Below are 23754 nucleotides of genomic sequence, written 5' to 3' on the forward strand. Positions count from 1 at the left end.
TTTTGTAGTATCACTGTCTTAAGAATATGGCTAGAAATTCAGAATTTATATGATACTTATAGGGTTGTGGTAAACTCTCTCAAACTTTCAACTGCATGTAGTGTCATGTGGTATATCAACATGTTGTTGAAATACTAGGGTCTCCTACGAAGTAAAAAAATACAAAATATAATCCAAAGTGTGCTAAATATATCGTAGATACAGAGTAGTCAAATGTAAGTATTATAAGAATATAAATATGTTCAAAATAACTATCTAATTATGATACAATCTCAGATCCTTTATCTGCATTACTAACCTCTTTCTATGTATTGTCTAGTATCACACTTTGAAATTTCAGTTATGACCCAGGCATGAATACCATGTGTAAGAAAAAGTGTGCTTTGAAATAGGGAGTCCTATTACCAGCCCAATAAAGGACCAATAAACAAAAGTTTGGAGAAAATTTTCAAGAAGCCAATCAATGACTTTCAGTGAAGTTGTCATTACAGTCATAGCCGCATAATTACACACGTGCAAAGACAAATGAGTCTCTCAGCCATGTGGCCCTTGAAGAACTTCACCCTCCCCTTTCTTTTATAACCAAAGTAGGGGACAAGTCTTTTATCTTATTCAATGCGGGATAACACCTCCCATATGACCAGGCCTTTGTATCCCATTCTCCACACCACTTGAAGAGAACTAAGAGATGCTATTCGAAGTTCAAAGTGAGATTAGGTTGATCATAGATTTCACCGAGACTTGTTTAACGTATGAATGAAGTTTGATTTCTTGAGTTCACAAGAATTTCGAAGCTTGAAAGCATTCTATGAAACACACCCATGAGGACAGTGACAGAACATTGGGATCAGGCTCAGGGGAGACCACACATGTATGGGTTCCATCACCACAGGGCAAAATAACTAAGAGCCAAGCTAATGTTGTTTCTTTGCTTCATTTGATTTCACAGTTACTCATCTGTGAGAAAATTATTCAATTTTTACTAATTTGTAATACGAAGAGAAAGAGACTCAAACACAACCATCACACGGCTTTTTATTAGGTAATTACTTCACATAACATAATCATTTAGGTGGTGTAAATTTTTTTAAGCAATCATGGCTAATCAGATTTCACTAAGATACAATCTACCACAGAGACGGTTGAGTCAAATTTTTTGCTTCAATTGCATTGCTACTGAGTATTTCATCATGTATTTCACTGTGCCATCAGTTCCTCCATGACGAGGGCGTGGACGGGGCAGGACGGGATGCTAAAGCCCGTAACAATTTTAATGGGACCCAAAGATTAAACGAAGGTAATCTTTAGGCATCATGAGCATGTGACGACCAATAGATCAAAAAATGGTTAAATTTAAAAATCTTTTGTGTGCTATGCTAGCTATTCAAAATTGGAGGTTGCTGAGGAAGGTTACGAGGCACCTCGTGTTCTGGAACATGGAGTCCATCCTCTGCCAGACTGCGGTCTGCACCTCCAGCAACTGTTTCGCCTTACTCTGTAATGCCGAATGACGCCTCACTGTCTCCCCATGGATCTGCAGCACGGCCAACAGACCGATTAATCATACCTTGAAATTAAGAAATATGACCAATCAAAGAAATCTTTCAGATAAGGCTCGCTGACAGATGCCAATATGGCATCAGTTGCGCCCTTTACTGTCATCAGTCATCCATCCCAACCTGGGATGAGAACTGAACAAAAGCCTTCCTACTTTCTGTTCCATTCCATAATTGGGTGCCAGAGATTTATTCTAGGTTTACAACCAGCCTCTGTCTATTCCGTCCTCCTCCGTTCTGTCCAACCGCTCTGGCTGAAACAGAACGAAACTGCAGATTTTGACGGATGACTGGCTATAATACCGTTCGCCTGTCCCATCCATCCAACTCTATCGTTGGTTCCTGAGCCTTACCTTGAGGAACAGTCTCATGATGGCCTGAACAAACTCGAAGTTGTTCTTGCGGGAGATCTCGTTGGTAAAATAGTCCAGCAGGAGTTCAATGGCACGGAGTTCGGGTCTCTCCTCTGGTCTCTGGATTTCTTCGTCATCTATTATTTGCAGCATCCGCAATTCCAGATCAATATCCGAGGGACCTAATCCTCTTAAGTAATCCGTGAAGGCTGAATCTACAGAAAATGAAAAAACCCAAGAGTGATAAGAATGACGTCGAAGATCGATGAAAAAGACGAATAATACTCACGGTTTCCAGACTCCGCACAGGATTGCAGCTGTTTCAAGAAAACCGACGGCAAGTTAAAGTCGAGCTTGCTGCTGATGTGTGCATCAGCCACTTGGGTTATCTCTTCATCCGCAGCAGCCACCCCGTCATTCTTAAATATGATTTCCCCAGAGAGTGAAGGAACAGAAGGCAAGAAGAAGGGCGCCTTCTCCGGCTTCTTAGGAGGCTCGATTGGCTTATTACGTGCCTGCACCGCACAAACAAAGATTTCTTAATATTGATTCAAATATCAGTAATGAATCAAAGCAGCACCTTGATGATATCAAGCTTGGTCAAGCTCTGCCACTGGCTTCTGGGAAGTAAGGACAGGGTAACCAGGTTGGGAATCTGCACTTGCAGATTGGAAAGATCGAAGGTTTCTTCATGGGATACGTGTCCGGCCCTCGGCTGCTCGGATTCTTGATCCTCTGATTGATCGGCTGCTGGGAAGTTGAGCAACTTGACCTCCTTCACTCTTGAATAAGTGCCAATAGTAGAAGAACCAGAGAAAATTGCTTGGTTGACCCTGTTGACAGCGGCAATAAATGAAATTTACCAACCATGATCAAGGTAATAAGAGAATCACTTACCAAACATAGATGCCATTCTGGTCAACGTGGGAAGTGACCATTATATCCATGCTCGGGGACAAGGAAAACGTGGTTATAGAGATGTCAACGCTGATGGCGTCAATCTGTCTTCCTAGGATGACATCCCAAACCCTGAGTGTTCCGTCCATACTGGAAGACAGGAGCCATTTACCATCCTCACTAAAGCAGAGGTCTGTTATGCGGTCAGTATGCCCTTCAAATTTTCGAACCATTCGAAGGTTAACCACGTCAAAGACGCGGAGAACCATGTCAACAGCAGCAGTTGCAAGAAGGCCTGAGTCACCAAAGAAAACCCAGTTCTTTTAAGGATATTTTTGAATTAAAGATAATATAAATATTCATATACCGTTTCCCCGGTGGTAAACAATCCGCACAACAGAATGGCCCACGTCCAATCTATACTTAAGATCACATTTTTTCAAACTCCACATCTGCTCAATAAAAATGGAAAATAAATGAATCAAATAAACATCCAAAGAAATATAAGAGAATGGAGACTAACCTTTAGGTCACCGTGGTATCCTACACTAATCAGAGCGGAGTTTGTCGCATCGCATGCAAGGCCGATCACCTCAGAATCATGGGCAGTGCTTCTGCTTTCAGATGGATCCAAGTAAACGCTCCGGCTGATACCAGACTGCAGATTAAAACGCTCAATCCAACCGCCCTCAGTTCCTAGGAAAGCAAAATTGCCACATGCACTGATTGCACATGCTTTAACCGGAGTCTGAGTGTGGGCAGACGGAGTTAAAATGTGCTCTCCAAGAGCAAAGTTCTGAACCCGCCATACATATGCACGTGGAGTGTCCATGTGGCACGTGACAACGTTACACCAATCACGCTCACGGATTTCAGCTGGACAGTGAAGAGAGCTTCAGTACAAGATAAATCAAACTGCCATCTATCCTATGTAAAATCGCAATAAATAAATTATCAAGGCATGCAGAAAATGATTCCTAGCCTGAAGTAACTGTTAGAAATTTTTTGTTCTAATGATATCAAAGTGAGTCACGCTCTATAAGTACCTGATATGACCAAATCATATCAAGAATCTTTTGGAACTGAGATCTTGGGAAAACCTAAACGAGCAATATGATCTCGGAATGTCAAGTAGAATTGAAAATGTAGCTTGTACAAGACGAGAAACAAGATAGAATTGAAATCTCCATCACGAGATCTCACTTCCGGCGTGGTTGCTCCCACTGTTCCCGTCTTTCTGGTATGTTAGACCCCCTTCTTTTCCCCTCAAACTCTATTTATAAATTCCCCCACACACGCTAGTTTCTCTGCACATGTGTCCAAGTGGCATTGTTCCTCTTTAGCCTCTTGTAAGATACGTTCTTGAAAAAATAACGTATCAGTGGCTCACCGTTCCATTCCTTTCTGTTTCCAATTAAGTGACACACGAGAGTTGCCAGATATTATCTCACATGGAGAATAAGCAACTTAACTCTAATTAGACTTTGGCCTCCCAATGGGTAAAGGACCCGTATTAAAACTGGCCAACCCTAACTAAAGATTTAATGTTTCTTCTACACCCTAATTGGCTCTAAGGGGTTTGGTGGCGCTGCAGGAGTTTGCTCATCACGAAAATTGGTGATATCTGACAGTAAAAACAAATTAAAGAGTCAGTGTGAGAATAAAGCTGTGAACCAAAAGACTCTCTAGAGTCCCAAAACTTTCCGCCTAAGCATCATGAAAAAGATTATGCAAGTTAATTTTAAACCTTCCATGAAAGATTAATGAGAACTCTTATTATCAATAATATCTTGTAAGAGCAGAAATGATAATTCGAAGATGCCAACAACATAGGTCAAGACTAATTATCTTAATCTATAAACGAAAACTGGTCATACCGAAATCAAATCCTATAACAGGCTTCAACTTGATTTCTTCTTCCTGCGAGAGAGAAACAAGCAAATGTTAATGAAGTCCAGCACAGAGATAACATACGGAGAAAAAGGGGAAGACTACATCCACCTTGACTTTAAGTTGCTTTGCTCTTTTGGTTACATGATGCTGAGAAAGTTCCCTACTCTGCTGATCCTGCAATTGATGTCATCGGTTGGTATCAACAATATATTGCAAAACAGAAACTGTAACTCATATTGGTAATCAATGCGTCAGAAAAAGGATGAAACGTGATAAATACAGAAAGGTCCCTAGACATAAGACCAGGTCGTAATCATGATATGGATTCTATTTGGGCCCTGGCCCAGTTCTACAGAAGAGAGTTTTTTTTTGAAGAAAATAGAATCCGGGAAACTCCATGAAAAATCGTTTAAAAACCATAGAAAACTAAATTCATTTAACCAGAAACAGCAAAAAAGAAAAGAGCAAGAGTGCTAGTGAAAGTATACAGTTCCTCAATAAAACAACGGAAAAGCAATCAAAAAAGCATTAATATTGGCTTCTAAGAAATGATAGAAAGGGAAATAAAATGCCAAATCCATTTTCACCAAGAACTAGAACAGATAATCCAAGAACAAAAGAAGATATTTGACCTTCCCTACAATTAAATACACCAAAAAGATCAAAGATGATAAGAAGTCATGAAAGATGATCGATAAGAATATATTTCATTCTCGAGACCCAACTTTTCAGAGCGAAATGAGTTTTCTAAAGGAAGTATAGTCCATGACGCAGTAAAATATTCTCTAACCTGCACGACAGAAAAAAGCCGAAATGCACGATCTTGGCCTGCAGAAAGAACTCGTCTTCCGTTCCCATAAAACCTGGCATAAAAATACTAATGCTCATAAAAATGAATATAGAAATATGTGGCATGGGTATATGATTTCTCAAAAATATTAAACTTGCACAATAAACTAGAAGGAAAAGTGTTAAAACATATATGACGCCAGAACGGCAACAGATAATATCCGGATTTAAATACACATGTAGGGAGAAAAACATTTACAAAAGATTTTTCCAGTCAATAAGAAAGTCAAGAAAATCCATACTATCAATTGAACGCTCATGATAATTTGCGCATCAGAAGTTTGGCACGGGTAAAATCTCAAAGCTTTTAAGGAAGTGCTGACAATAGGCTTTGGGCCATTGACATACCTAATGCATAATGGAGGTGAGCTGTGACCACTTCTGAATCGTAATAAACGAGCCTCACCGTCACTTGTATCAAAAATCCACATCTGTATACATGAAAAAAGAACAGGCAAACCAGGAATGGAACCTTATGTTAGAGACAAAATAAAATTAAAATAATAACTTTTTTACACATTGAGTAACCCTCGACTCGTTTGAAAACCATAAACCATGAACCCTGTTCCTGATTGTTGACAAAACAATGTCAACGGTGATACAAATCTATTAATGCAATGGCTCTAGCATTCAAGGTAGAGAAACACGGCAAATATTTTCAGCATGTCCAGAACAATGTTGTAGAAGTAGCACAATCACATGAAATAAATTTTGGCTGATAAAAATGGAGACTTTGAAATCGGAAATCGCAGGGAAGCTATAAGAAATTAGTAATTCACGTATGAGAATCATCTCATTGCAAACTCATGCGATTCAAGAACCTGCATTCCAAACGTGTTAGAAGTTTATTTTGATTAAAAAATATCTGATCTAATAAAATTAATCAAAAATTTTATGAAATAAAACCTAACCTACGGGCCCAATCTGGAGAAAATGCTTGCTGAACACAAAATCTTGAAAGATGCTCAGAAAACAACTAAGAAGGAAAACGGAGAGAGGAATTTGGAAGCCCAGTTGAAAAAACTAATAAGGATACACTTGGAATATAAGGAAAGTGGCCCGAGCCCAAGAAAAAGTGATACAAGACTAGAAGAGATCTATCGGGCCCATTATAAGTCCATTGCATCAGTGGGGCCCACCGACTAAGTCTAACGGCAAGTAATTTCTAGCCGTTAAACGGCTGCTATAAAAAGCGATAGTTTTGTAACAAATGAACTTAACTGTTTTGAATAGAATATTTTCTTTTCCGGTTCTCTCGTTCTCTTCTTCGACCTCTCTTCAATTTGTCATGGTATCAGAGCCTACCCAGTGATCGTTGAAGAATCTACTGGCATCAAACGTCATCCTACGGGAGGACTAATTCCGAGATTTGCTTCTTCTTGAGGTTAGTATCTTTAGTCAAGCTACATAACTCATGGGAGAAGACATGACTAAGATTTCTCCCGAAGGAGTAATGCCATCATCGGAAAGTCAGATGTTGCTTACCGATAGATGGATTACTACGCTTCCAGTGATGGCAAAATGCAATATATTTAATGGCAAGAATCTGTTGCTTTGGGAGAGAACAATCCAAGCTGCCATAAAGCTCACCTTACAGAGGTGTGTCCACCTGATACTCATCCGAATTACCCAAGGTGGGTAGTAGAAGAGGAGTATGTGTTTGGGTGGATGTTGGACTCAATATCTGCAGAGCAATTAGTTCAATACTCGTCATATGGAACTGCAAAAACATTATGGGAAGCTGTACATCGAAGCCACTCCAAGAAGAATGACAAGGCCAAAATCATTGATCTTATCATACAAGCCAATACACTCAAACAGGGGGATATGGATGTTCTGACCTACTCAAACAAGCTGAGGGATATCCACAATGAATTAGATCATTGCAGACCACTTTCTACTGATCCAGTAGCAAGGGCACATGAGGCAACAAATCGACTATGTCAATTTTTGCAAGGACTTCGGCCAGAATTTGAGACGGTCAGAAGCCAACTCTACAATAGAGAAGATGAACTTACATTTGATGAAGCTGTATCTAAGGTCATGCAAGAGGAAAGCAGACTTAACTCGGCTAGAGAAGCCATTGAGAGCACAGCTCATATAACAAAAACTCATAACAGGGAAGGACCGAAGGGCGACTCAGAAAAGACAAACAGAGAAGATCTTGTGTGCAACTACTGTAAGAAGGGGCATATCAAGGACAAGTGCTGGAAGCTTCATGGCAAGCCACATCATATTGCTCGAGCTCATGTTATGATGCAACCAGGAGAAGCTGGAGAAACTCAAAACTTTGTGAGTAATCTTCCTTCAGCCCAAGACTTCCAGAAGATGATGCAGGAACTAAAAAGTAAAAAATCATTTATAAACTCTGGAGCAGTCATTGGATCTACTTCGCTCGCCAATTCTGGTAAGGAAAAAATTTACCATAACATTACTTTACTCACTAAAAATCCATCAAATGCATGGATCTTAGATTCAGGTGCAACGGATCATATGTCATGTAGAAAAGATTTCTTTATAACATATGAAGAAGTTCGCCCAGGTAAGTATGTTCAAACAGCTGATGGTACATTATTACCCGTAATCGGCATTGGAAGTTTGAACATCAAGCATATTGGTATTTTAGAAAAGGTGTTGCATGTTCCTAAATTGTCTATGAACCTAGTATCTGTACAACAACTAGCCAAATGTAAGGAGTATAATATTCTATTTGATAACGTGGATGCTTATTTATGTCACAAGGAGCTCGGGTGGAGGACTGGACTTGCTAGAGTTCACCAAGGACTCTACTACTTACCCATGGAATACCCCGGAGATAAATCAAAGGTTGCCACAGTGAAGCTATCTCCTGAGGAGACAATCATGGAAACTCACCAAAGGATGGGTCACCCATCCTATCACCTACTTAAACACTTGTACCCAGACTTGTTTAAGGATTTTTTGGTTGAAAATTTGGTCTGTGAAGCATGTCAGTTAGGAAAGTTTAAGAGGGTACCATACCCACCAAGTTCTACACGAATGCAGAGGCCTTTCAGATCATCCATTGTGATGTCCGGGGGCCATCTCACCAAGCAGACATACTAGGACATCGTTATTTCCTAGTATGCACAGATGATTATAGCAGGTATAGCTGGATTTTCTTACAAAAACATAAGTACGAGGTTACCAAAAACTTGAAAGGATTATGTAATCATATCAAACGGCAGTTTGGTGATCAACTCCGAGGACTAAGAACAGATAATGCAAAGGATTTCCTCAATAACGAACTTACTGAATTTTTCTTGTCTGAAGGGATAAAACATGAAACATCATGTCCATATGCCCCACAAAAAAATGGAGTAGCAGAAAGGAAAATAGGGAACATTGTAGACAAAGGAAGAACACTTCTAATTCAAGGGAATGTTCCCACAAATCTATGGGGTTTTGCCGTTATGACAGCTACACACCTTATTAATCGACTTCCTTCAAGTATTTTAGCCTTCAAAAGTCCACTTGATTTGCTTGAGACTTATTACCCAAATGTAAGACTAAAAACTGGCCTACCCCCTAGAATATTTGGTTGTGTTGGTTATGTGTATAATCATACACATAAACAAAATAAGTGGTCTACTACTAAAGTGTGTATTTGTGGGATATTCTGTTACACAGAAAGGATATAAATTCTATCATCCTGTTACTCGGAAATACTTAGTCACCAAAGATGTAGTCTTTGATGAAAAATCATTTTATTACAAACCGAAAGATACTGAATCATACTTAGACACTAGTTCTATACTCAATATTGAGAATATTGACTCTGAACTTACACAACCTCCAGCTAGATAGAAAATATTTGAAAGTAGAGTAGGGATAATTCCCCAAGTTAGTACAAGAAGAACAGAATCCGAACCAAGGACAGAGGATATGATTGATAAAAGTGGAGAATCGTCTAAAATCATTCCATACCCAAAATATTATCAAAGAAGAAAAAAGGGAAGACAATCAGAAGTTATGGATTTGGGTGAAGGGGGAGAAGAACCTATTGAAGAATCTACTGAAGGGGTAGTGGTAGTTGAAGGGACATTGACTGATGAAGAAGGCCATTGGCCAATTGCTTTAAGAAAAAGTACTCGAAAATGTGTGTCCACTCCCTTATATTCAATGGCAAACTACTTGACCTATAAGAATGTGTCACCCAAATACCAAGTATTCCTGACAAAGATTCAGGAAATACCTATTCCTAGGACTCCACAAGAAGCAATGAGTGATGTTAATTGGAAAGGAGCAATGGATGAAGAAATGAGAGCCTTAGTACAAAATAATACTTGGGAGATTGTTGACAGACCCAAAGATAAAAAATCTGTGGGTTGAAGATGGGTTTACACTATCAAGTGTAAATCAGATGGAAGTTTAGAAAGGTATAAAGCAAGACTTGTAGCTAGAGGGTACACTCAGACATATGGAATTGACTACCAAGAAACCTTTGCTCCAGTTGCAAAAATTAACACTATTAGAATCCTTATATCCTCAGCAGTGAATCTAGACTGGCAATTAAACCAATATGACATTAAGAATGCGTTCTTAGATGGAGACTTGAAGGAGGAAATCTACATGGATATCCCCCGAGGATATGAAAACCAATGCAACAGAGAAAAAGTATGTAGACTTCGAAAATCATTGTATGGGTTAAAACAATCACCTAGGGCGTGGTTTGGAAGATTTACTCAAGCAATGAAGGGTTTAGGATATAGTCAATGTAATGGAGAACACACTATGTTTTTTAAACATTATTCAAATAATCTACTGACAATTCTGATAGTGTATGTAGATGATATAATAATTACTGGAAACAATCCTGAAGAAACAAAGATACTCGAGGAGCATTTGAACAGAAACTTTCAAGTCAAACACTTAGGACCCCTTAAGTATTTCTTAGGCATAGAATTTGCAAGATCGAGGGTATCTTAATGACCCAACAAAAATATATCTTAGACCTTCTAAATGAAACTAAACATATGAACTGCCATATAAATGAGACACCTATTGAGGTGACCCATAGATTAACCCTAAGAGAGAATGACCCTAAAGTAGAAATTAACTCATATCAGAGTCTAATAGGAAAGCTACTGTATCTATCACACACGCGACCAGATATATGTTATGCTGTAAATGTATTAAGTCAGTTTATGCATTCGCCTAGAAGTTCACATTTTCAAGCTGCTAACAGAATTCTTAGGTACCTAAAGCGGACTCCAGGACTGGGCATTGCACATAGGAGAACAGGTAAGATTGATCTTATTGTATACACTGATTCTGACTTTGCTGGCTCTCGGCCTGATTACAGGTCCACCACGAGGTATTGCACGATGCTAGGAGGAGTAAAAAGCAGAGTGTGGTGTCAAAGTCTAGCACAGAAGCTGAATTTCGAGCCATGTCAAAGGGAATTGATGAGGCCATATGGATCAAGAATCTGTTGGAAGACTTGAAGATCACATTTCTAAAACCAATAATTATCCGCTGCGACAACAAATCAGCTATCAGTATAGCCCACGACCCAGTTGACCATGACCAGATGAAGCATGTGAATATCAACCGCTTCTATATACAGGACCACTTGGAACAAGGAATCTTGAAGACCGAGTATGTGAGCTCTGAAGAACAATGTGCAGATATTCTGACTAAGGGATTACCGATCAAACAAACTCAGTATCTGAGATCCAAGCTTGGAATGAAGAATATCCATTCTTGCACTTGAGGGGGAGTGTTAAGGATACACTTGGAATATAAGGAAAGTGGCCCGAGCCCAAGAAAAAGTGATACAAGACTAGAAGAGATCAATCGGGCCCATTATAAGTCCATTGCGTCAGTGGGGCCCACCGACTAAGTCTAACGGCTAGTAATTTCTAGCCGTTAAACTAGCCGTTAGACGGCTGCTATAAAAAGCGATAGTTTTGTAACAAATGAACTTAACTGTTTTGAATAGAATATTTTCTTTTCTGGTTCTCTCGTTCTCTTCTTCGACCCCTCTTCAATTTGTCAAAAACAATGCACGACACAAACCGTTACACCACACAAAGATATAAAACACAAGAAACAATTAATGTATTAGAATAGTTCAGATATTTTGATCACTAGTTATTAACATACTTTGATGGAGTTGTCGTCAGCAGAACTCATCAGGACAGGCTCATTAGCAAAGAAATGTAAAGATAAGATAGATCCATCGTGTGCATCCTTAATGATTGAATGAAGCCTTTTTTTCTCAAGATTCCAGATGGCTATGACACCCGATGATTCTCCTGATGCTAGAAGAGGTATTCCATCTGATGATCAAACATAAAAACATTAATTTTGGTTGATCCATCTAGAGCCGAGAAAAGGATAAGATAAAAAAATAAATTTGAAATATAAAATGGATGAACAAAAGAAAATATTTAAAAAGAAAAGAATGTGATAAAGTAACGACGAGAATAAAAGAAATTTTTGGACAGGAAAAAAGAGAATTACAAGGCAGGCAATACTCCACGAAAAAGAGTATCACCTACTAAGAAGGTTTGAGAGACAAGGGGAGAAGACAAGAATAAAATCAAAAAAAGGAAAACATAGAAAGAGCTTTCCGGTTGACAATCCTCCTCAAGCTGGTGAGCTGGGTAGAAGAATGAGCATGGTACAGCTTAAGTCAGTATGTCTGCCACCTGATCTGAGGATTTCACACATACTCTATCTGAATTCTCCTCTGCACAAATTCTCCCTGATGAAATGTCTATGGATCTTGTTAGTGTGGACTTCTTCCCTATTATGTACTCTCTCTCCTACTTACTCTTTTGGGTCCTTATGTCATTATCTTCTTCCTCCTTCAATCTAGGATCTTCTCCTCTCCTCAACCCTTCTAGGGTTTCACATAGTATCAGAGCCCTTGGGCATCTGAGTATAGGGCTTGACATCACCTAATCCCGGCGGAACTCCGGTGAACCAAGAATCTGCAGGAAGAAACCTAACTTCCTGCAGAATGTTCCACCGGCGACCACCGTTTTGCGAGGCCGTCTCCCGCCGCCAGATCCGGCGGACCAGCCGCCCGAGCAGCAGCCCAGCGGACCAGCCGCCCGAGCAGCGGCGACCGGCCCCCGCCCGAAGCCGCCCAGGCGGCGACCCGCCCGAGCAGCCAGCCCGGCGGACCAGCCGCCCGAGCCGCCAGCCCTGCGGTCCAGCAGCCCAGCGGACCAGCCACCCGAGCAGCGATCCGAGCGGACCAGCCGCCCGAGCGCCCGAGCCGCCAGCCCTGCGGTCCCGCAGCCCGAGCAGCGATCCGGCGGACCAGCCGCCCGAGCCGCCAGACCGAGAGGACCAGCCGCCCGAGCAGCCAGACCTGCGGTCCAGCAGGCAGCCCGACCGCGGAACTGCCTGAGCAGCCAGCCCGCGGACCCTGACAGTCAACTGCCTGCCTGATGGCGGGCGACAGTGTTGACCCTCCGTCTCCGGCAATGCCAGCACCACAGTGGCCCGCTAGTGCGGCGCCTGCTAGTGATTTTCGGCGCTGATTTTCAGCGGGAACGCTGTCGCACAAGGTGGTCCATCCTCTCCCGATGGTCACCCTTCTGAACATCCTTAACTGGCGAGACCACCCGCGCCAATTGTTCAAACACTGCATAGCGGACCGCTACCGCCGACCCATCCACATGCGCGGCATGGGAAGCGAGAAAATTCACACTCTTGCTCCGAGTTCCGTGACAAGTTCGACGACTGTGAAGGGTTTTGGGACCAGGCCGCTGCCTACTGTGGCCGTGATGGCGACAACTGGCGCCTGTTTAGCCTCCAGCGCCCAAAACCTCCGTCAAGGCCAATTGTCCATTCCGGACTATGCCCCACAAGAAGCTGTGGGAGGAAGTTGACTACCTGCCAACGGATGACCCGGCTTCCGTGTCCTATCAGAATACACTCCGCATCCGGCTCCTGGGATTCCTGCGGCCTCAACAAAGAATACGATGACGTGGTTCGTCGCGCCCTCCATCGGCGAAGGACTCCGTCAATCGATGATCGAACTCCAGGAGGAGGAAAGTCACTTCCAGCTGCAGCAGGCTTCCGTCGAGCCCTCTCCCGACTCGGCGGCTCTTCTCACTCGACCATCGACTTCCTCCTCCACTTCCTCTTCGCCTCTACTTCCGATCCGCGGCCTCCGCGTGGTATGCAACTACTGCAACAAGCCCGGCCACGCAGTCGTTTCTGCGCAAGTTGAATACGCGAGAAGAAGAAGGCAGCCGACCGAAGGCCATGACTCCGTCCTCCACGTCACCCATGGATCAGCTTCAGGCTGATGTGGCCCTTCTCCGCGAGCAGCTGGCGCCATGCAGTCCCAGTCTTCCGCCCATTTTGGCGGTTTCCGCGTACTCCTCTCCGGTGTCTGATCAGTGGTACTGTGGTCATCGGCTCTCCACTCACCTCTGGTCTCGGATACAACCTGGGTGCTTGATTGAGCTGCCGATCACATGACCCGTTCAACGACCGGTTTGTAGTGGGTAAATGCAGTTCTCACGGCGGTGGTGGGCGTCTCAGCGTGGCTGGTATCGGGGCAGTCTATGTTGGCGGCCTCGGTGTTGTCCGCGTCCTTCACGTCCCGACCTGCGAGCCGTCCTCATGTCACCGCAGCGTCTGGTTGATTCAGTTTTTGTTCGTTTCACCTCCAACCTGGCGGCATGTTCCTTTCTGACAAGGGGCGGACTACAGCCATTAGGCGAGAATGGGCTGCTGCTGTTGGGCGATGGGGCGCTCGCAGTGCTTCTTGGTACCTCGTAGCCTCCGTCCGGTTGGCGAGCAGCGCTCCAGTTGGCTCATCAGCGCCTGGGTCATCCTCCGTTTTCCACTTTGAAGCGTTTATTTCCGTCGTTGTGTACTGGACTAGACCTACAGACCGTTGTTTGCGAAGCTTGTCAGTTGGCCAAGCATCGGCGATCCACGTTTTCTCCGTCTGTGTCCCACAGCTCGGCGCGTTTTCGCGTTCATAGTGATGTTTGGGGACGGCCCCACAGGCGAGCCTAAAGGGCCATCGCTATTTTGATTCGTCGATGGCGACCCGCTACGTGGACCTACCTGCTGGCGGCGAAATCTGAGGTTCCTGCCTCCGTCCGTCACTTCTGTGCGTCGTCCAGACTCAGTTCGGCGCGGCATTCAGCGATTCGGTCCGACAACGCCCGCGATTTCGTCAATGCCGATCTCGCCTCCTACTTTGCGAACGGGTATTCTTCATGAATCCTCGTGTGTGGCGACCCGAACGAAACGGCATGGCTGGCGTCGCGTGGCTATGTCACCTCCACGGCCGGACACTCTTGCTGAACTACCAGGTACCTGGTCGTATTGGGGTGATGCGGTGTTAACGAGCACGCAACTCGTCAACCGCATTCCCTCCGATATCTTGGGGTTCCACAGTCCCTTGATCGGATGATTGAGGCCTTCCCGGCGTGCCTCTTGGACCGGCCTGCTCCTCGCGTCTTGGCTGCACTGCCTATGTGCATGACACGTCTCCTTCCCGTGCCCTCCGGTGCGTGTTTGTGGGTTATGCCTCCCTTCAAAAGGCTACGGTGTTATCACCCACCTTCTCGGAGGTATTTCATCTCGGCAAGCGTCACCTTTGCGAACATGAGTCCTATTTGGTGACCCCTCATCCCGCCTCGTTGGATGAGGCTCTGCTCCCCACTTAGAGCCGTTTCCTGGGCCCACTGCTCCCTTGCCCTCCTCCATTGTTTCTCCCCACTTGATCGGCCTTCCATTCCAGTGGCTTCTTCTCAAGAGCACCACGCACTCCTCCACTTCCCCCCCTCCCGGCATCCTTGCCACCTCGCCTACCCGTTAGCGGTTCCGCCACTACCGCCGACACCTCCCTCCCCGCGGCTCCCCTCTCCCCGGTGTGTCGTCATCCACACCTCTTGGGAGTCGCCCTCTCTTCTTCTCCATTCCCGAGAGTCTCCGTCTCCACCGCTCTACCATCGGACGATCCTTCCCTGTCTCCTCCCGATGATGACGATCAGTTGGGATGGCCTATCGCCGGAAGAAGTGCACCGCACTCGCGCTATCCTGTCCGGCTGAGTACTTCCTACGGCTGTTTCTCACTCGAAGTCGACCCCATTCCACGCCGCCGCTATCGCTTCTCCTCATTGGAAGCGGCGATGGGCGAGAGATGCAGTCCCTGCTCAAGAACCACACTTGGGATGTTGTCCTCCTCCCTGCAAGCGGGCGGTGGGTTGCAAGTGGATTCACACCAAGAAACATCATGCTGATGGCACCGTTCACTCAGTCTACGGCGTGGACTACGAGACATTCTCACCCGTGGCGAAGATGGACACCGTCCGTCTTATCTTGGCAGTGGCTGCTCACTTCCACTGGGGTATCCGACAGTTCGGCGTGAACGCTTTCTCCATGGCGACTTGGCGGAAGAAGTTTACATGCAGCCACCTCCGGGTATGCCTCGGCCCTCCTGGCACCGTCTGCCGACTGCGGAAGTCTCTTTATGGACTCAAGCAGTCTCATGATAATGGTTGGGCCAGTTCTCTTCCGTGATGAAGACCGAGGCTACACCCAGAGCAACGGCGATCGTCGCTGTTCTTCCGCCATTCTCCGCCGGCGTCTCCATCCTGGCTGTATATGTTGGCGATATTCTTATCACCGGCTCCGATTCTGCAGAGGTATTGCTCTGGCCAAGGAGTTCGAGGTTAAGGCCCTTGGGCCTCTCCGCTACTTCCTCGGCCTTGAGGTGCATACGCCCCGGGGCATCTTTGTGTCTCAGCAGAAGTACGCCGTTGACTTGCTGGCGGTGCCTGGTGAAGTGTCGCCAGTGAGTACTCCCATTGACCCAAGCGTGAAGTTGGGTGCAGGGACGACTCGCCTGTGGTGAATTCCTTCCAGTATCAGCAGCTGGTGGAAACTCCTCTATTTGGCGCACACCAGACCGGATATCAGTCAATCTTCTCAGCCAGTTTATGCACTCACCGCGGAGATCCATCGCCAGGCAGCATATCGGGTACTTGCGTACCTTAAAGGTTGCCCGGAAGGGATTGCTCTTCCCACGAGTCTGGATCGGACAGTGAAGGTGTACACGGCTGATTTCGCGGTTCGATTGTGGATTATCGCTCCACGACTGGGTACTGCATTTTTCTGTTTGGCAGTCTTGTCACGTGGAAGAGCAGCAAGCAGGACAAGGTGTCCCGCCCCAGTGCTGAAGCCGAGTACCGGGCACTCGCCGATGGGGCCTCTGAGGGCCAATGGATCGGCATTCTCCATGACCTTGGGTGGAGTACTCGGCCCGATCCATTTCTACTGCGACAACAAGTCGGCGATTGCGTTGGCCCAGAACCTGGCCAGCAGGGAAAGATCAAGCACATGGGCGCAACCGCTACTTCTTCAAGGAGGCGGATGGGCGAAGCATCTTCGACCTTGACTTGGTTGCCTCCGCGGAGCAAGCCGCGGATGTCCTCTCCAAAGGACTGTCCCGGCCCCTGCTTCACCGTGCGGTGTCCAAGCGCGGCATGGACGACATCCATACTTCGCTTGCGGGGGGGTGTTAGTGTGGACTTCTTCCCTATTATGTACTCTCTCTCCTACTTACTCTCCTAGGGTATAAATACCCTCTATGTACCCCTTTGGGTCCTTATGTCATTATCTTCTTCCTCCTTCAATCTAGGATCTTCTCCTCTCCCTCAACCCTTCTAGGGTTTCACAGATCTCTTTATGCTTCACTTCTCATGCCGTTAAGGATTATGAGAAATGCTGATTGCAGACATACTATCACAATATATAACAGTGGGTTCCCTTGTGTCATTCCAAGCTCCTCAGCTATGCTCTGATCCACAAGACTTTGTAAATGCCCTAAGCCACTGATCTGAACTCAGCCTCTGCACTTGATCTGACCACTACTCATTGTTTGTTTCTTCCTCAAGTAACTCAATTGTCTCCCAGAACTACAATAACGTGCATCCGCATACATCTTTATATTAGTCAGCAGTCTCTGGTATGCCAGTACCTTGGGTGCAGCTCATAAGTGACTCTCTGGGCTATACATAAATTGACTCAAAATTCAAACATCAAATACTATTTGGCATTCGGGTGTTTCAAAAAAAAAACTATTTGGCATTCGGGAATGCCATGTATGACTTAGATACCAACCAGCCTTTAGTACTGCTCCCTAATCACTGTTGTTTCTTCATTTAGCCGAAATGTGACGGGTAACGGTGACAGAGATAGGATCATGGTTGAAATGTGGACCCCACACATCACAGGGGATTAAAGGAAATGCCAACTCATTTCTTTCATTCCTCCCACAATATGATGCCCTTTTATGGTTCGCATACTGACATGCATCATAAATAAGGTCTGACAAATTCAAGTCTTAAAACACAATAGGAACGTAATGCATCAGTTTCAACAATCCGGAATTTGGGTATCCTAGACGAGAATGCATCAGTTTGTCTGCTCCTGTTGTTCACTCCAGTTCTTCTCTTGCGTCTTGCACTCAGCCATCATGTCAGCACCAGCCTCATCATCCACATACATAAGTACAATCTTTGGATTCCTCATTTTGTCATAGACAAAATATCCACCAGGAGCCATATTAAGTACAAGCTTTATATCTTAAACAAACTTCTGTGGTGACATAAGTTGCGCCCTGAGACCATGAACATGTAAAACATAACTAATAACTCCCAACTTTCCAATTGGAACAACTACAACGCTAGTGACTGGTAAAATCCCCCCCTGGTGGTAAATGCTTTATATGGGGTATAACTATGGAATTTAGAATCATGGGGGGTCGTATAAAATAGCAGTACCAGTCTCAACGGTTCCAATCCACCAACCACTCTTGGAATATGACTCAACAGCATGTGCAATCAATGTGGAGCTGACCATAGTTTTGGGCTTCTCTACCTCTTCCTTGAGTGTCGCATAGTCTTAAATTGTGTTCTCGGGCATCATTCTGGCACTATCACATCTCTTTATCTCTCCATTTCCAGGTTCAGCTCCCTGTAGCTCCACAGCATGAGCTAATGTACCCCTTCCAGCACGCCCAAGCGAAGCCAGCATCTGTCTTTAAAATGATTCTTTTTCTTGCAGAAGGCACAGTACAAATTTGACATTTGCTGCTGAGGTCAGTCCCATCTTCTGATATTTTCAGCGGCAGCATCTTCACGCTGATCTGATGAATTCTTATCATGTTTTACCTTGAACATAAGTCCAGCTCCAGCTTCCTCCCTGCTGCCTCCAGGAACTAGTTGAAGTCATCTCCCGTTCTCCAGCACAATGAGAATAGCCTACTCCAAGTCTGGCACCCTCCGCCCGTGCAGTGTTCGACCCTTCAAAGCTTAACATCCATCATTCAGTCCCTTAATGAACCTGAACAGTCAATCGTGCAATGCAGACGGCCACTCAGATTCTGGGTTCCTGATCAGCCTATAGTGCAATGCTTGAAGTTCATCAGCATACCCTGAAACTCACAAATCTCCTAGCATAAGACTGATTGAATTAGTTACAAGCTCATATACTCTCCAAATTTTGCTCTTCTTGACAGACTCCTAATGGAGATGATCCGGATCTGTTTACCAGACAATAGATACAAGCATTTTCTGAACCTGTAACCCACCTTGCTACCCAATAACCAGGACCCCTGTTTTGACCTTCTCGAGCTTACCTCTTATCTTTTCCAGGCTTCATACTGCGGACTGCTTCCTAATATCAACTCAATTTATTGATTCCAATCTATTAAGCAGTAGGCGTTGAACTTCACAGTTTCAGGACAAGGGAATACAACATGAATCACCATCTCCTACTCTGTTCCTGCAGCCTGAGTCGCCATTCCAGAGTTCATTGAATAAGCAACTTCTACCACCTTTGGACCTCTTTTCGGACCCTTGTTTTGACCTTCTCGAGCTTGGTCATAGGTGCCTTGCACTCTGTCAGTCTCCGCCAAGTCAGAGATTGACCTTGTCCAGTCCAATGGGCTATCCCCATTTATGTGTTCTCTTTTTCCACCAGCTCCCTCAAATGGGAAATCGTAGGTGAAGAAAAAGTAAGTGAATTAGTTACTACTGCACCCAACTGACAGCCAGGGATCCTGATTCACTTAGGACAGAACAATCACATGTATCTCGTCACCTGCGGCATGCCTTCGCACTCTGTGAGAGCGAACCCAGTCATCAAATATTGATTGTCCGATGCATATTGCTGCGACAATTGGTCCAGCCGCTCCAATATCAGGTCTACCAGTGAATAAGCTCCGCATCAGCAAGATCTCTCCTGATGGTGGTCCTGCCTCCCAGTTGGACCACTCACTTGCAAAGGTTTGAGTCAAATCCAAACGCCACATGACTTACATAGTTCACTCATATATATGGTGCCCAATTAATAGCGGGTCTGTCAAAAAGGTTCGAGAGATAAGGGGGAAGAATACAATAATTAAGTCAAACAAAGGAAAACATACCATTTATCAAATCGTTGCCCAGTTTTTACATGCATATTCAGACCTAAAATGAACCATGGCCTGGTAACCTAGCTGAGTGGCCCAATCTTCTATCCTTAACTATAGACCCACAGTGTACGTCTATTCCATAGTAAACATATTACTACTGAATCATGATATATATTATGAAACAACAAGATCAAACTATGGATTGAACAACAAGCAGAGTAGCAACCGCAAAACAACCTAATTTGAATCATAATATGAACAATAAGTTTGATTGAGTTGGGAGGAAAGGCTGTTGAGTTGAAGAAGAGAAATACAGGCCTGGCTTTCTAGAGAAACTAAGCCACCGAAGTTAGGTCATCTAGAGATTAGGTTTGTTTCGCATCAATAATAAGGATCTAACTTCCAAGTCAATAATAATTATAATGTTATCATTAAAATTAAAAAAGACTTTTTAAATAAGAAGAATAAAAGTACCCGTTCGAAATGAAAGGGCAGTGACAGCGCCATGAGTGGCATGGGAAAATGAGACTATCTCTTCATCATATCTAATATTGTGAACATGAACAGTGCCATCTGAACAACCAACCGCCACAACATCTAGCGCAGGTGAGGAGACACAGCAGCGGATGGAAGAGTTCCAGCCCTTGAAGTCAAAAAGCTTCTTCTGTGTGCTTATATTCCACAGATGAAATGAACCCTCCCTGCTCCCGATAATGATCTGTCAAAGATTAATCCTGTCAGACTCTCTTCGTCGAATATGAGAGTAAGACGTGAGGAAGCATCACAAATATTAAAATCACCCATTAGTTTTATCCAATAAATGTATGTTCTCTCTATTCGTTATGGTTGTCTTTGTTGTCAGCCAAATGGAAACTGGACTCAGTAGATATAATTATCATAATGGTAATGGATATTGCTATCGTCCAAGTTAATGGTAAGTAACAATGGTATATGATCACTTGAAATGATACTGAGATGAGCATGAAAAAATAATGCTACCGTTGATGCAATTGACACAGTGGACGTCAATAGAAGATAATAAATTTCAGATTTAAAGTCAAGAGAAACTCAGGAATTACAGTACAGAAAAAATTTAATTAGGGCTCATGTTATCATTCAAACTTCGAAAACTTACCAGATCTTCATTTCTAACCTCATTTTCTTCTTTTTCGCCTTTCCCCTTTTCTCAGAGCAAAAAACTAGCATATTATGCACAGTATAAGATAAATTGTTGTTTTTAAGAAGTATAAGACACATGATAACAGTAGACATGATGATGTATGGATGTTCTTGCTTTAGCGTAGACACTAAAGCTCCTGTCAGCGTTATTGTTTCTGGTCACGTTGTTGTTTCTATCATGGGCAACATAGCAACCACCGGAAGAATGGAATAGAATGGAAGAGGCGATATAATATATCTTCTCAGGCAATAAAATACCACATACTCGCCTTATTCAAATAGGTGTCAGGATGCATGATACATGTTGGGGAGAGCTGGTCTTCTAGGACAATATGACTAATTGGACGGAGAGTCTTTTCAGTATCTTTGAAATTCCAGATAAACAAGTTGCCTTTGATATCAGTACTCAAGATAAGATCGCCGAATAAGAACAGTAAGTTAACTTTATCCTTATGAGCGCTCCAAGTTGCCACCTAAAAGTAAAGAAAAACAGCACCCGAAGTTATGTCAGAGCAGAAAATATTCCCGTTGAATTGAGCATGTAAGAGAATAATATTCATTTGAGTCCATAGATTTTAACCAGTAGTCGACACGATTCTCGAAACCCTAATTTACATGAACCCATCAGAGCAAGTGTCCAAAAATCACTAGAACCTTCGTCGTGGTGATTTCAGAAAGAGCTTTATGCACCGAGTTTTACAGATAGATATCAAGAAGTTAAAAAAAAAAAGACGCATAAGATTTACCCAGAAAAACTCAAAAAATAAAGCGTGAAAAAATCGGCTAGATCGCCTCATAAGAGGAGAAGCGCAGCAGCATATGCCCTTCAATGATCACAGAGAGACGTTACAAACCTGATGAGCGCGCACACACACTGTAATATCAGTTCCGCATGCGGCGAAGGTGTGATCTCCAGCAGACGCAAGGGAGCGGATCTTCTTTGGAAATTGGGGGCCTTCATTTCAATTTCCTGTAATTCGTCAATACTTTCTCACCACGAGCGAATTTAAACACTGCTGCAACAGAAGAGGCCAACTCACCGACGAGCACCAAATTCAGCTTCGCGCACTGAAAGAGGAGAAATAAAATTGATAATCGATAACCCTCCCAAGCGATAGAGATCCAAGACAGGTAAAAACTAAGCAAGAAGTCAATATAAAACCAGTTAAAAGCTTCCCAACAATGTGTACGCGAAACTATAAACTGAAGAGAGCAATTCGAAATCAAAGTTCTTGATGAACAAACATGAAAAAAAACCCAGAAAAAAAAAACTCAATAGTATCAAATTAGAGCAAGATAGATGATAATGGAATTCTAGGGCTCTGATCCGGGGAAAAAATGGAAAGAGTATCAAATTTAAGCTTACGTTGTAAATCTGCCACGACTTTCCGACACTGACTGTGACAAATGTCTCGGTTCCACGGCGCTGCGCGGAGAAGGGTACTCCCGCTGTGATATACCCGAGAGCGCGATAAGGCTCGAAGATACCCATCTCCTGTTCACTGCTGCGCGTAAGAATCAAAACAAGCTTGTCAGCCCAAACTACTGCTATGAATCGCCGAGAGATGGAGAGAAAAGAAAAGAAGACGAAGGCAGGGAGAGGGTTTATCGTGCAGACTGGCGTAGGGTTTTGGAAATTGGCGGGTGCGGTTCGGGGACGGGACGGGACGGAGCCTCCAAGGCCGTGACTTTTCGTTCGGTCCAAGCCCATTAAGGAAAAATATATATTTTAAGTCGTGTATGGGAGATATTCATCTCAGATGAAGAGGTATCAGTTTTAAAATTTAATCCTGTTAAGGGTGAAGATGTTTAACTCGTGATGAATTACTCAATGACCGAGTATGATGCTTAATTTAAGTACTATCCAATGAGAGCAAGGAGCACAGGCATGTCATTGATGAATTACAAGTAATTTGATATAACATAACTCACCCCGGTGTTAAGATGAACAATATATGAATATGTGCCTCCACCTCTATGTATTGCATCTAGTGGTTAGGTTTACATTTAGAATGGGACTACTGATGACATCAAGTTAATTGAATGAAATATACTTTTATACTTGATTTTCGGCGCTTTTATGTTTGGCAATGTAATACTAATCAATCAAATCACTCACATCCTTTCAAATGCATTATGAATCATTTTTGGCATAATTATGCTACATATTATCTTTATTCTCTCTATCTCTTTCATTTAGGAACTTCAACGTCTATGGGAAACCCTCATTGTGGTTTGGAGAGCCGGATCAAGATAGTGACATATATTATGAAGGCTTGAGAAGCTCAAGGAAGCACCCCATACCATAAAACGCAAATTGACATGGGGGGAGCGAATGACATTCATTTCTCTTGTCATAGAGAATCATTGAAATTTAGCTCTTTCTGAACTTATTTTTGTTGAAATATAGTGTTTCATTTTAGTCAAATTGGATTGAAATTGACTGAATCAGTTTTTCAATTGGATTATCTAAGCTAGGTTGTTTTAAGTATTTGTCGAACACTTGATGACTTTCTATATTTCTGATATTTAATGTTATCTTATATTTATTTTACATTAATAATGTTTTAAATAACTACCTAAATCTATAGAGCTATCTACA

The 23754-nt window shown here is 43.5% G+C and overlaps 1 protein-coding gene across 1 annotated transcript; it reads right to left on the reverse strand.

Moving 5' to 3' along the window:
- Positions 1-1334: 1334 nt before the first annotated feature.
- Positions 1335-22762, reverse strand: LOC144705630 (transducin family protein / WD-40 repeat family protein). Its single transcript, XM_078578404.1, has 17 exons — positions 22519-22762; positions 22193-22220; positions 22007-22107; positions 21422-21625; positions 20448-20691; positions 11675-11850; positions 5897-5979; positions 5490-5562; positions 4808-4873; positions 4684-4726; positions 3330-3682; positions 3174-3258; positions 2807-3101; positions 2490-2742; positions 2199-2424; positions 1910-2124; positions 1335-1534 (listed from the first exon to the last, which is right to left on the reverse strand). Exons 1-17 carry the CDS (start codon positions 22642-22644, stop codon positions 1385-1387), a joined length of 2721 nt encoding a protein of 906 aa, XP_078434530.1. The 5' UTR covers positions 22645-22762; the 3' UTR covers positions 1335-1384.
- Positions 22763-23754: the final 992 nt, after the last annotated feature.

The sequence above is a fragment of the Wolffia australiana genome, chromosome 1, assembly GCF_029677425.1.
Source record: "Wolffia australiana isolate 7733 chromosome 1, ASM2967742v1".
NCBI lineage: Eukaryota > Viridiplantae > Streptophyta > Magnoliopsida > Alismatales > Araceae > Wolffia > Wolffia australiana.